Source organism: Puma concolor, chromosome B3 (genome assembly GCF_028749965.1).
Source record: "Puma concolor isolate L17-30 chromosome B3, mPumCon1.1.hap2, whole genome shotgun sequence".
In the NCBI taxonomy this organism is placed as follows: domain Eukaryota; kingdom Metazoa; phylum Chordata; class Mammalia; order Carnivora; family Felidae; genus Puma; species Puma concolor.
The window spans coordinates 30,479,565-30,493,323 of record NC_141672.1 but is presented as its reverse complement, the minus strand read 5'-3'; the positions used below and the strand labels follow the sequence as shown (position 1 = coordinate 30,493,323).

Here is a 13,759-nt window from a genome sequence, read left to right as displayed (position 1 = left end):
AGTCTCTTAAGAGCCAGCCAGGCCTGGCATCTGGGCCTAGGGCGTGAGCCCGGGCATGGCGCGGAGCTCCCTCTGGCCTGCTCGGCCTACCCTGTGGGGGTGAGCTTCAGCTGAGGCCTCCCTGTGTGGTCTGCCTCAGGCCTCCAGCCAGTGACAGAGACCTTGACGCCTCACAGTCTCCCGGGGCTGGATTCCTGATACCACCACCCTGCGTGCACCTCCAGAAAGGGTCGGCGTACCCAGGGGTGGGGCTGGGCTGAGCTCTACCTCCAAAGATAGAGGAGAGCAGCCAAGAGGGTGCTGGCAACTCTGCAGCCCCAGGACGGTGGCTACAGAACGCGGCAAGGTTTATTTTTAAACCTTTGTAAGTCCCACATGGTCACGTGGGTAGCACCCTGGCCTCCTCCAGGTCATTCTCTGGTAATGAGTAGCAGTAAACGCCCAACCAGGGAAAGGGCCTGCTGGGGTCTTTGGGGACAGAGAAGGAGACGCAGCAGATGAGAAATAAAACATGGCAGCCACCTGGGGTGCGGGGGCGGGAAATGGGGCAGTCCCCTGGGCTGGGCCTGGACAAGTGGCCCTGGAGATTTCAGGGTCAAAAGGCCTGTGGCTGACACACACACACACAGGCATGCACACTCTCTCACTCACTGGGGATTTCACAACGGAAAGGCCTGTACCCCAGGCCTGTGATGTTCACACACTCTCAAAAAACACACACACTTCACAGTCAACACCACCTGCTAAGCTACCACCTCCACCATCGCCTCAGCTTGTCTCTCTCCAAAACAAATTACAGAATTCCACCCCCCTCCTTCCCTCCCTCCCACCGCTTTGCCTCTCTGCCTCCCCACCCCCCATCCGGGCACAAGGCCGGGCGACAGCCAGCGGCCCCCTCCCCTGGCCCTCATCACTCAGAGTTGACCTGAAGAGGGAGCTGTGAGGTGCTGCGGTCACCCCCAGGCACTGACAGGCCTCCTTGCCTGCCCAGGACGACGACACGGAGGCTGGTCACCCTCAGCTGCCCTCGCCGCCAACCCCCCCCCACGCCCCCACGGTGAAGCCAGGGACAGCTTGACGTGTGCAGCCCGCAGCCCTGTCACAGCCGCCTGGAGCAGGTGAAAGCAAGTGAAGCAGAATGACAAGCCAGCAGCAGACGCGGGGAAGGGGCTCTGAGAGACTAAAAATACCGCCTGGGAGAAGAGGAGGAGATAGGACAGTGCGCACTCCTGGGGGACGGCCAGCAGGAGGGGGAGGGGCCCACTGAAAGCCAGGGTCGGGTTTCACTCTGCAGGGCTGACCAGCGAGGTCACTTCCACACTCTCCTTGCACCTTGGTTTCCTCAACTGCAAAATGGGCACGTGCAGGGAACTCTTCCTGTGGCAGCGTTACTCCTAGAGTCTCCTGGAATCGCCCAAACTTGGAAACTCAGAATCCTGCTGGTCTTTTTCAGGGGTCACGTCCTCAGAGAAGCCCTCCCTGACCAACCTATATCTACTCACACCCTACTCCATCGTTCTCCTCTCCCTGACCTGCTTTGTTTGGTCCCAGCACTTAGCACCGTCTGACATTATATTATTCCGTCTCCCCAACAAGAATATAGAAAACACATCTATGTGGGCCACGCTATACTCAGAACCTGGCACAGGGCCAGCCACTTAAGGCGCACTTAATAAACCTTTGCTGAATCAATCAGTCAGTCAGCGAGTCAATCATCTTCAGTCCTTCTCCTTCATTCTTTCTACCCAAGTGCTACGGTTTCTTCCCTCCAAGGCCATCTTGGGCTTTGCATTTCCCTTCTATTCCATATTTTAATCCAGGAGCTCATCAACGGACCCCTGAACTGCTCCAAGAATCCACCAGCTGGGGTCCTACCTCTGCACTGCCCTTCCCAATCCAAATGCATGACCCCCAGACCAGTTAGACAAAAGGAGTAAATGACAGAGCCCATAGTCATTTATTCATTCATTCATTCATTGCCATCTAAAGACCACTGACACATCCAACAGCAACCTGGTGCTAAATCCATCAGGTTCACCTCATGCTCATGCTATGTCCTTGTCTTTGTTTTTATTGATCCCTGTCAGGGACCAGCCTCTGCTCTGCCACCCACACTGGTCCATGCTTTAGCCCCACTAACACCCACTCCTCCAAGAACCTTCCTCCTGCCAAATTGTGTAAAAAGTAAAAAGAGCATCAGCGTTAAAGTCAGACAGGCATAGGTTTAAACACCAGCCATGTGTCTTTAGACAAGTTACTTCTCCAAATTTTAATTTTCTCAACTGTAAAATGGGCACAGAAACACCTTTACTGCAGAGTTGCTGAGAGCGTTTGCGCCAAGAGCGTGTGAAACCACAGGGGATAGCGCCCCGTCCACAGGAAGTGCTCGATAAATTATTTCCCCTTCTTGCCCAAGCTGATCTCTTCTCTCTCCTCCGAACTTTTATTGCATTTCGTTAGTGCACAGGCAGAAGCCTGCTGTTTTCTAATTGTATCATGGCTATTAGTATTTTCTCCTCAATTTAATCCCGAGGTCCTTAAAAGCAAAGACGGCATTTCATACGTTATTATGAGCCCCCAACACTTAGATCTATGCTGGGCACACAGCATCCAAAGCTCTTGCACATGTATGAATTCAATTCATTCCTACAATACACCGTGAGTTACAGAGGGTAACATTATTCCCATTTGGCACTCGATGAAACCATCTCTAAAAGGGTTTATGATTCGTCCACAGTCACAGGGTCAGTAGAAGGAGCAGGACCTAGGTTTCCAGACTCTATTCTCTAAACTTTTAAAGCTGACTGTCCAAAAGAAACCAGTCCTCCCTCTCTGAGAACTGTCCACCCATTCCACTCCTCATCATTCAGGTACTGGTAAGCCACGACAGCCATGATTGTACCACATAGCCCAGCCCCACTGGCCACAGTTGATTGGCTGGCTCAGGAGTCACATGACCTAGGCTGGGCCAATCAGATTCTACCTATAAAGGATTTGGAGCTGGGAAAATGACTCCAGTGGTGAGCACACACACTTGAACTGGCAACCCATCTATTCAGGAGCTAGGAAACCACGCACACAGAGAAGCAGGAAATCGTCTTTTGGTAGAAAAATAAAGCAGTAGAGGCCACCCGCTGCCTGGGTTCCTTATTCTTTCCCAGTCCTAAGTCCCTGCCATTTTCTTGCCCTTCCTAAGGGTTGCATCTTCAAAGATTGCTCATATTTGCGGCAATGACCCAGCAGCTTTTCAAATAGTCCACATTTTTTGCCGAAGCTGTTGCGTTTCTTGCAATTAAAAGACCCTCGACTAGCACACGCTCAGAGAGCTAGTTCCTCTATAAGAGTTGTTCTCAAGTGATGGTCCAGGGTTCCCTGGGATCTTTGAGACCCTTTCTGCTATCAAAACTATTTTCGTAACAGTACCAAATAGCACTAGAATGTTACTTGAAACTTTACACTCTCAATTCTCTCACAAGTGCACGGTGAGAGTTTTCCTGAGGCTACCTGACATGATAACGTCATCACTCCGTGTGCTGGTGTATTCTGAAGGTTAACATTTTTTTCTGCCTTAATTTCTAGTATGGTAAGTATCACTGGTTATAAACCACCAGAACAATAGCTTTGGGGGGCTCTCAGTAATTTTTCAGTAAAGAATTCCTGAGAAACGCCCCTGCAAAAACAAAACAAAACAAAACCAAAAACCCTGAGAACCACAGCTCCACATCCTTGCTGTTTAAAGTGTGGCCCTCAGACCAGCAGAGCTGGCATCACCTGGGAGCTTGTTAACCAGGCAAAATCTCAAAATCTCAGCCCTCCCCCCCACCCCCCAGACCCACTGTGTTAGAATTTGCACTTTAACAAGATCACCATGTGCTTTGTATGCACATTACAGTTTGAGAAACATTGGACTGCACCACTGTGCATCAATACATGGTTACTGATTGATTGATTGATTGATTGATTGACTGATTGATAATACTCACATGGATGCCTTCCAGCAATTTCATGAATTTTAAAGAGCCTGGATTTCTTGGGCTAAAGTTACCATAGACACAGTCATTAATTGTTGGGCCTGAATTTCCCTCACCCCTCAGGGTATCTCCATTGTCAAAGCTCCAAGAGTTGTTCCTTTACACCCTCTGAACAATGTCTAGCCTTTATTAAGCACTCAGAATCGGCTGTGTATTATTACTCACATTTTAATTATGAAAAACTGAGGCCCAGAGTGCTTACATAATTTTATCAAGATGATGAGGTTAACATTACTTCACCCAATGTCTAGTAAATAAATGGTGGAGCTGGGATTTGAACTCCTGGTTCAAACAAGGCAGAGGCTGTCCTTATAATCACTACCTTACCCTTGGCTTCCTCAGTGGGCACACAGAGCACCTGGGGATCTTGTCAAAGTGCAGGCTCTAATTTGGTCCATCTAGGGTGGAGTCCAGGGTCTGGCATGTTTGACAAGCTCCCAGGTGATCCTGAGGCTGCAGTCCAGGAACCACACATTGAGTGTGTGTATGGCCTTGCTGCCTGTCAGTCCTCACAACAGAAATGCTCTCTAGGAACCAGCAGCAGCTTGAATATGCCACTTAAAAGGGTAGTTTAACTGAGGCTGTGGGTGAGGCAGCTTCACACTTTTATTCCAGCGCAGGCAGGTTCACCCACACTCTTCTGGGTCATCGCATGGCTTCCACCATGGGTGACAGGTGCACAGTGTCACTGCACAACATAGAGCCCTTCAGCGGCCCCGTGGCTAGCATCAAGTAGGCCTGGAGTTAGTCTAGGCCCCATCCAGCGCCCTTACTGTGTTCAAGCCTTCTCTCAACTCCCACAAAGTTGAAATATAGCTTTTCTTTCTTTCTCATCATTCAGTCATTCATTCAACATGCTGGTCTTTGGCCATATTATGGGCACGGGGCCAGGCATGACTCAGTGGCAAAAGCACAGACCTGTGTTCGCATCCCGACTTCTTTTTAATTCATTTTTTAAAATCTTATTATTATTTTTTTTTAGAGAGAGAGTGTGTGCACAAGCAGGGGAGAGGGGTAGAGGGAGGGAGAGAGGGAGAGACAGAGAGAGAATCTCAAGCAGGCTCCATGCTCAGTGAGGAGCCCAATGCAGGGCTTGATCCCACAACCCTAGGACCATGACCTGAGCTGAAATCAAGAGTCAGACACTCAACCAACCGAGCCACCCAGGCGCCTCCTGACTTCTTTTTTACTAGATTAGACAACCTTGAGCAAGTTACTTAATCTCTCTGAGAGTAATAATACCAATTTATGGGAACAAAAGAAGTGCTGGCCAATAGAAATATAACATGAGCCACACACGTCATTCAAATTTTCTAGTAACCACATTTTTCAAAAAGAGTAAAAAGAAAAACAGGTACAATTAATGTTACTAACATATTTTATTTAATCCACGATATCCAAACTATTATATTAATAGAAAAATATTCATGAGATGCTTTGCATTCTTTCCTACTAAATGTTCAAAATCTGGGGCATATTTGACATTTACAGCACATTTTACTTGGAACTGGCAGTATTCTAAGTTTTCATTGTAAAGAGCCTCATCACATGGCCCAGGGTCCAGAAAGTACACGGTGAGTACACAGTGACTGCTGCTGTCACTGCTGTGTTCTTACAGAGGAGACACCCAGCTCATATCCATGCACTTTTGAGTTCAACCATCTAGATTTAGCTTGGGAATAGAGAAAACATGAAGAGGACCACTCTCTACAATCTACTCAAGGAACTTTGGTTTGGGGTGAGGGAAGGGATAGAAGCAAGCCTGGAGGCACACAGCTCTTGGAGTTTGCAAAAGGCCCAGAAATCCTAAAGCTTCCTCCAATGACGGAATTGGGTATTCACTATTTTGTAGCCCCCAGTGAAGTCATGGGTCTAGGCAAGTTTACCCATGGCTGCTGAAGCAACCAGATGGAAACTTGATGGGGAACCTTTTAAGGAGAGATCAGGCTGACAATACCCAAATCCACTGATCCATTTTCCCCCGAGGGCAGAACAGCTGGACAACATGTACCTCCTCATGTAATGCAGTAAGAAGCACAGGGAAGATTCTTGCCCCACCAAAAAAAACTTACACATACACAAACACCTTGAATCTAATCGGGTCTCTAATCAAACCACCAGTTTTCAGAAAATAAAGAGGATACATTAAATACCACCAATCTGCCAAACCTAGAATGTGGGAAATTCTACAAGACGAACCACCCAAGTTTTTCAACAAATAAATGATGTGGAGAAGAAAAAAATATGTATGTGTGTGGTGGGGTAGAGCAAGGAAGAGGTATGGAACAAAAGAGGCTTATGTTTCAAACCAACCAACTGTAAAAAGGCACTTTTGAGGAAATCATCAGGGACTAGATAGTAGATATTAGAGTAGTTGTTATTTGTACTGGGTATAATAATGATATTTGTTAGAGTTATACTCTGAGGTATGTGCAGGTTAAATGACAAAATGCCTATGACTTCCTTTCACATATTCTTCCAAAAATTAAATAAATATATAAACCAACAACAAATGGGAGTAAAGAACAAATAAAACAAGTTCATTACTGAAGCTGGCTGGCGACTATAAAAGGCGTGACGCATGACAGGGTTGCCCTGCCCAGCCTGAGAAATTCCAGCCCCATCAGCAAGTCAGAGCATCTGAGCTCAACGTGGGCAAAACTGGACTGCTTGCACCATTCACCTAGGAACTTGCTTATAATACAGCTTTCCAGGCCCTACCCTAGACGTCCTAAATCAGAACTTCTGGGAGTAGGGTCCTGGGAATGTGCATTGCAATAGGCGCCCCTGGTGATCTTGATGTATACTAAAGCACAAGAAGCACGGGAATAGAGAGGCTTGCCATAATTATCACGGGACCCAAACCCACAGGGCACCCAGGACTAGCCTCTTATCCATGGGAGGGGTAAGGATCCTGTCCAGAGACTGAAGGAGCCAGAAGACTAAAGACCAATTCTCTAGATGGAAAGAAAGCTTATCCTTGGAGGTCCCTTGTCACCTGGTTATTTTCAGATGCCCTTGCAGACCCCTGAGGATGACTACCAAAAGCCTACTGGGCTTGGATACGAGCACTCTGGAGAAGCAACCTGCATGTCTGAGAGCACCACTCAGGCTTGGGTCCCTCCCCTCAAGAACCACTCCCATAGGTTTATACCTTCCACCTTGGATTTTTCATCTGCCCATTTCCCAGGCTCCTGGCCTCCTCTTGCCACATCCCGGGCCCACACCAAAAGCCCATGCCCCACCCACTTGGAAACCATTCATGGCCCCCACGCTTTCCCAGCATGATTCTACTCTCCACCTAGTGAAATATACCCCAAAGCAGGTGTCCTGACCTTGTCACTCTGGGGCAGCCCCAGGGATAGGAAAATTCAGCCTTCTTTTAAGACCAAGTAATGGGACCAAAAGTCACTTTCTCCTCATCCTCTACCCTTCTCCAGACCCCACCCCAACCCTCCCAGGACCCTCACTGTCCCCTCAGGTTACCTTCTCCCACTTCCTCTCCCTCCTGTAAGGGCTGAACTCTTACAGGCTATCACCAGGGGTCAGAGCTCTTCTGGCATTTTCTTCTCTGAGTATTCATCAAGGGAGGCCGTGTACATGAGCTTTGTCTGCTTGAAGTGGGACTTTGGGTCTGGGGACCAGTTGTGCTTCCACCCTCAGTCTCCCTTATCTCTTCCCTCCATCATGGCGTCTCCAGCTTACCCGTCCTCTGGTCCTATTCTTTCGCTTGGGAATATCCTCTTCTAAATCTTCTTCTTCATTTCCTTCTTCTACATTTTCATCATTTTCCAAAACCCTCTGAAAAGACAAGAAAATAAACAAAAGAGTTGAGAAATAAAATGCAAAGGAGAAAGCCATCCGGGGGTGATTTGGGTGGGGGGGGGTGTCTGTTTTGTTGTTATGTTTTAACAAAACAAGACGCTGCCATTGCTTGGGAAGCAGGGCCTCCGAGATGCTGCCCAGAGTCTGAGCTCTTGGCGGTAACAACTCTCTCAAACCCTTGGGCCCCTTCCAGCCCAATCCTCCCAGAACACTGACTTTTTTCAACTATTTTTACCCAAGAAACATTTTCTAAAAAGAGAATACTCTGGTAGAGGCACTTGTCTATGTGGACCCAAGATGTTTTTCAAAACTTAACTTTTTTAATGTAATTTTCCTTTGTTCCTAAATACGAAAATATGTTCCTTCTTTCTCTGCCATTCTGGAACCCTGCCCTGTTTGATGAAAACAAGTAACTTCCTGTTCATCTGACCAGAATTTGACATTAATGTGTTGTTCTTAATCGTCCATTGTTTTTTTTTTAAGAAAAATGGGTTTTCATTACAGCACATTACTTGTAACGAAAGCTTAAAGATCACGAATTTAATATATATAAACCAACACTCTCCAATAGCCCTGTGAGTCACATAGCAGCAGAGAATCCAATTCCATTTTACAGGTGAATAAACTGAGGCTAAAAGCAGTTTTGGTTGCCCAAGGTCATACAGTGAATCCAAGACCAAAGTCAAGTCAGGTTCATCAGCCCAGAGTTTTCTGTTCATTTCTCAGCCCTATGCCTGAAGATTGAGGTATATTATGTAGACCCTTCCTGTAGGGACATGAACACTTCATTCCCTTTGGGAGTGGTGAGGACAGGTAAGGTGTGTACTTCTAGATTTGGGGGAGAAATGAAAGACTGTGGCAGAGGACCCAGCTCCCCAAAGTGAAAGGGGGATGGAGCTCACTGGACTCCATGTCTGGGGCCCTAGGAGCTTCTTTATGGACTCACTGTGTGACTTTGGGTGAGTCATCATGTCTTCATGCCTCAGTTTCCCCAATTATAAAATAGGAATTCATTTATTCATTCAATCAACAAACATGTGTCTAGTGCTGACTACATGGCTGTACTACATGCTAGACAAGCCACAGAATGACTACAGTCAGGCCTGGCTCTAAAAAGATTCCACAGTACAGTGAAGGGAAAACAGATTTAAATAAAAACCACAACCATATAGTTACTACTGCCATAAATGCAGTGATGGGCAGGTGCAAGCTGCTAGGAGAGGCTGTTAGAGGGAATTTTACCTAATCTGAGGGTCAGGAGAGGCTTACCTGAGGAAGTGACCTAAGAGAGTTGAGATGTAAAGGATGAGCAAAGACTAGCCTGGGGAATGGGGATGGAGGGCACAGTGGGAAGGAAAGTATTCTGGGCAGAGGGAACATCATGAGCAAACTCCCTGAGGGAGGAAGAGGAATTTGGCTTGTCCACGTTGCAGAAAGAGGCAAGTGTGACTAGAGCTCAGTGACTCAGAGAGAGACTCGTATGAGATGAAGCTAGAAAAAAGGCAGGTACCATATTATACATGATAACAGCATCCATCCATGCTTGTGATGGCGTGATAATCACACAAGCTATGAAAAGGCTTATAAGCAGCACACACTGCACTGACATGTGGTCTCACCATCACTGTTCAGGTAGCCTCCAGGACAACACCTCTGGCCTCTCTTCCAAGCAGGAAGCCCAGGAGTGAGTTTCCAGGTACCTTCTCCCACTGCCTTCATGTTGGAGTTCTCTCCCAACCACAGGGGTTCACATAAGGTCTACATAATATACCTCAATTTACTAGATCAAAACAGATCTAGTAAATCCTCCGGCTTCTCTACTGGGCTTACTTGGGAAGCCATCAGCTGACAGCACATGGGGGTTCTCAAGGCCAACCACAGCCATCCAACAGAGAAGCAGCTCTGTCTGCTAGACACGACCGGTGGCCCATAGCTAGAAAACATCGGCCCAGGTCCCAAGCAAGCCTCCTAGGCTCTCTGCATCTTGGCTCCCTGAACCATCAGTGGGAACACAAGTGAAAGTCAAGCAAGACAATGACAAGTCAAATGCTCTGCAGACTTTAGTGAAAAGATGCAGTGTAAATATCAGGTGTTGTTGTTATGACTGTTGTTGCTGTTCAAACAGCTGTCCTGCCAACTTCCGGGTCTTGAAGTCATTTAATCATGGCGAGTTCCGAGTGCCTCATATTTAAAGGTCATTGCCTCTGGCATCTTGTACAATATGACTCCACTCTCATTTTTTATTATGAAGGGATTTATGACCTGCAATATGGACTCCGGGTTGGAAGATAATACACTGGTTGAAGGCTGCTGAGTTAGTCTCCAGGAGTGCCGCCTGGCCTCGATGTCCGGAAGTAAAATGACTTCTCCCTCCCTCTTCCCATTGGTCTCCCTGTGTCTTGAGAACCCCTATGCTGTGCCCCAGGCTTCAGATGTGACAGCAGCCACCCCAGTGTGTTTGCATTTCCTGCCATGTGGCCCTGACACCCAGAAGCCTCTCTGCATAACTAGGGAGGAGCCAGGAGTCCCTAACAAACAAAGCTCGCATTCAGGGCTCAGGAAGCAGAGGGGGCGTCCTGTGCAGAGGAGTCGAGGGCCGGGATCCAACTTAGATGCAGCTGATCCCCCACTAACATACTTACATTCTCTGTCCAAGGACATTATCTGGAAAATAAACACATTTTAAAATAACTTTTCTCCCTGTTACTCTAAACAGTCTTTACGGTGATGATAACAATGGTTTGTGGTTGTGTTTAAAAAAGAAGAAGGAATGCCTTTTAAAGACTCCATTATCTCTGGCCTGGAACACTGCAAAGCCTCCTAACCGATTTCTCTCCCCACCACCGGCCCCGTGTCCAGTCTCCTTTCCAGGCAGTAGCCAGAGGGATCTTGAAGAAACACATATTCGCTCCCCTGGTTAAAATGGCTTCCTTTTTCACTCCCATGAAATCATGTCCTGAGAAGCCAGAGTGGTTTGACCCTGCCGGCCCCTCCTACTCCATTCTAGGCCCTTCCCCCCACCGGCACGGTCCTCTAAGCCACACAGGCCTTCTGTTGAATTTTTTTTTCCCGTTTTTCTTTTTATTTCTTGACCTACAGTATTACATCAGTTTCAGGTGAACAACATCATGATCTGACATTCTCTGGCAACCACCAATCTGTTCTCTGTATCTATAAGTCTGGTTCGGTTTTGTTTGTTCTGTTTTTTAGATTCCACATATAAGGCAAATCGTGTGGTATTTGTCTTTCTCTGATTTATTTCACTTAGCATAATGTCCTCAAGGTCCATCCGTGTTGTCACAAATGGTAAGATTTCATTCTTTTTCAGAGCGGAGTAGTATTCCATTGTGTATATATACCACATCTTCTTTATCCATTCAGTTGGCCATCTCTATGTCTTCTTTGGCAAAATATCTGTTCAGGTCCTCTGACCATTTTGTAATTGAATTGTTTGGGGGTTTTGTTGTTGTTGTTGTTATTGAGTTCTATGAGTTCTGCATCTTCTGTCTGTTCTTTCAAAACTATAAGCTCAGACCCATCTCGAGGCCTTCACACACACCGTTCCTCTACCCATAAAGCTCCTCCCCACAGCCTCACTTCACTTGCTCCTCCCCATCCCTTAGGACTGAGGTTAAATCTCTTATCTCCCATAGGACACTACCTAGAATCTGTCCCTCCTCTCATATTGAATCTTCAGACTCTGTTCTTTTCATGGTCATTTATCCTGAAACGCAATTATTGCCTTTGTTTATGTGTTTTCTGTCTATATATCACACTAGAATATAAAGGTGAACAGATGGGACTGGTCTCTCTTGGCTTCTCTGTCTCCCCAGAACCTAGCACAGTGCCTGCTTAGAGGAGGCACTCGATAAACTTTGGTGGAATGAATGAATTTAAAAAATGGAACAAATACAGTCTATATACTACATATGTGCCTTATTTTACTAACCAAAGCCAATAAGAACGTGTAAACTCATTTGGCTCATGGTCCTGGTTTTGGCTTCTAGCACAGTAAATGGCACACCTCTGCACATATCAGACATTCCATTTACGTAGGAGATGTTAGTGATGATGATAATTCCACAGTGATGACCCATATACTGGCCCAAGGCTGCCTGAGAAGAACCCGAACCAGCTTGAAAGGGTGAGACTACCTATCACTAGAGCATCAGGGCTTCTGGGCAATGGCTCTGTCCCTTCCACTGATTCTGTGAAATTAATGCTAGCTGCACAATACAGATGTGACAGACCTTAACTTCAAAGACCTGAAAGTCCAAAATCTGGGGGAAAGAGGGGAATACATGAATAGGGAAAAAAAACAAACAAGAAAGGACTAGGCACCCTAAATGTCAGTGACAAGAAGAGATCCCTCTGGCTGTGGGGCGATCAAGAAAGGCTTCATGAGGTAGGTGGTATTGGGGCTGAGCCTAACTGATGGGTGGAATTTGTACACATAGAGTAGAAGAAAAAATTCACCACATAAAGGATACAGCATGACCACAGGCACAGAGGGAAGAAGACTGAAAAAGAGAAGAGCTCAGGAGTGAGGGGAAATAAGCCTGAAAACTAGGTTAGGAGCAGAGAGAGGAGCCCCAAGAAGATCAGACGCATCATTTTGGACTGACCTAGTAGGAAACAAGTGTTTCAGCTAAGTTTTTTAAACAAGAGATTGGCACAAGCTGAGCTTTCTTTCGGCATGAAAGATCAGCTAGCAAAGTAGGACATGTTAGAGAGGGGAAGGACGGGGGATGGGGTGACTCCCAGGAATCTGTTCACTTGCACATCCGTTCAAGAGATTATTTATTGTGTACCTACTACGTGCTAGGCACCGTTTGCATGCTTCAGATATATTAGTGAACAAGACAGACAAAGAATCCCACCCTTGAGTTTACATTCTATTGGAAGAAAACAGAAAATAAACAATACATAACAAATCAGCAAATTACAAAGTATGTTAGATAGCGATCAAAGCTATGGGAAGAAAAAAAGAAGAAGCAAAAGAAAGCAGAGTAAGGGAATCGGGGGCGCTGGGGGGCAGGGAGGACACAGGATGTGGTAGCACACACAGTGATTGGGGTAAACTTCATAGAGAAGAGACAGGAGCACAAAGTGAAGAAGGGGAGGGTGAGGGCCCAGCTGAGGTCTGGGGAGAGGACTCTGCAGGCAGAGGAAATGGGCCGAGCAAAAACCCCGAGGCAAAAGAGTGCCTGGTGTGTTCTAGAAGGAGCAAAAAGACACCAGCGTGCCTGCAGCAGAGTGAGCAAGGAAAAGGCGAAGCAACCGAGTCGGAGAGGTAAGGGGCCTTGACTTTTTATTCTGGGACAACAGGAGCCTGTGCAAGTTTGCAGGCCCAGTAACAACAGGATCCAACTTAGGTATTAAAGGGCTCCCCCTCAGCCACTAGCAAGGGCGTCACTCAGAAAGCAATTGCAGGGGCACCCGGGTGGCTCGGTCGGTTGAGCGTCCAACTTGGGTTCAGGTCATGATCTCACGGGTCATGAGTTCAAGCCCCGCATCGGGCTCTGTGCTGACAGCTCAGAGCCTGGAGCCTGCTTCAGATTCTGTGTCTCCCTCTCTCTCTCTCTCTCTCTCTGCCCCTCCCTGCTCACACTCAAAAATAAATAAACATTAAAAAAATATTTTTAATAGAAAATAATTGGAGCCCTTCAGACCAGAGATGACAGCAGCCGGAACCAGGGCAGTAGCAGAGGGACCTGTTAAGAAGAGTCTGTGCTCTGGATTTGGGTTGTGGGCACAGCTCACAGGATTCCCAATGAACTGACCGTTGGGTGTGACAGACGACTCCAAGGGGCATTAGATGCATGGAGGTTACAGCTATTAAGGATTTTTACTAGGGCTGTAACTCTCAGGAGGAGAGGAGGCAGCCAATAGAAGCCACGTTG

General features: G+C 47.0%; 1 protein-coding gene across 6 annotated transcripts in view; it reads right to left on the bottom strand.

Moving 5' to 3' along the window:
• DPF3 (double PHD fingers 3) overlaps nt 1–13,759 on the bottom strand; it is a 268,289-nt gene that overhangs the window by 103,768 nt on the left and 150,762 nt on the right. For all 6 annotated transcript variants that reach the window (XR_015252215.1, XM_025918480.2, XM_086709352.1 and 3 more), the window contains exon 5: nt 7,737–7,832. Coding sequence is in view for 5 of the 6 variants with exons in the window: in XM_025918480.2 (XP_025774265.1) it covers nt 7,737–7,832 (96 nt within the window). In the remaining variant the exon portion in view is untranslated. The remainder of the gene's footprint in view (nt 1–7,736; nt 7,833–13,759) is intronic.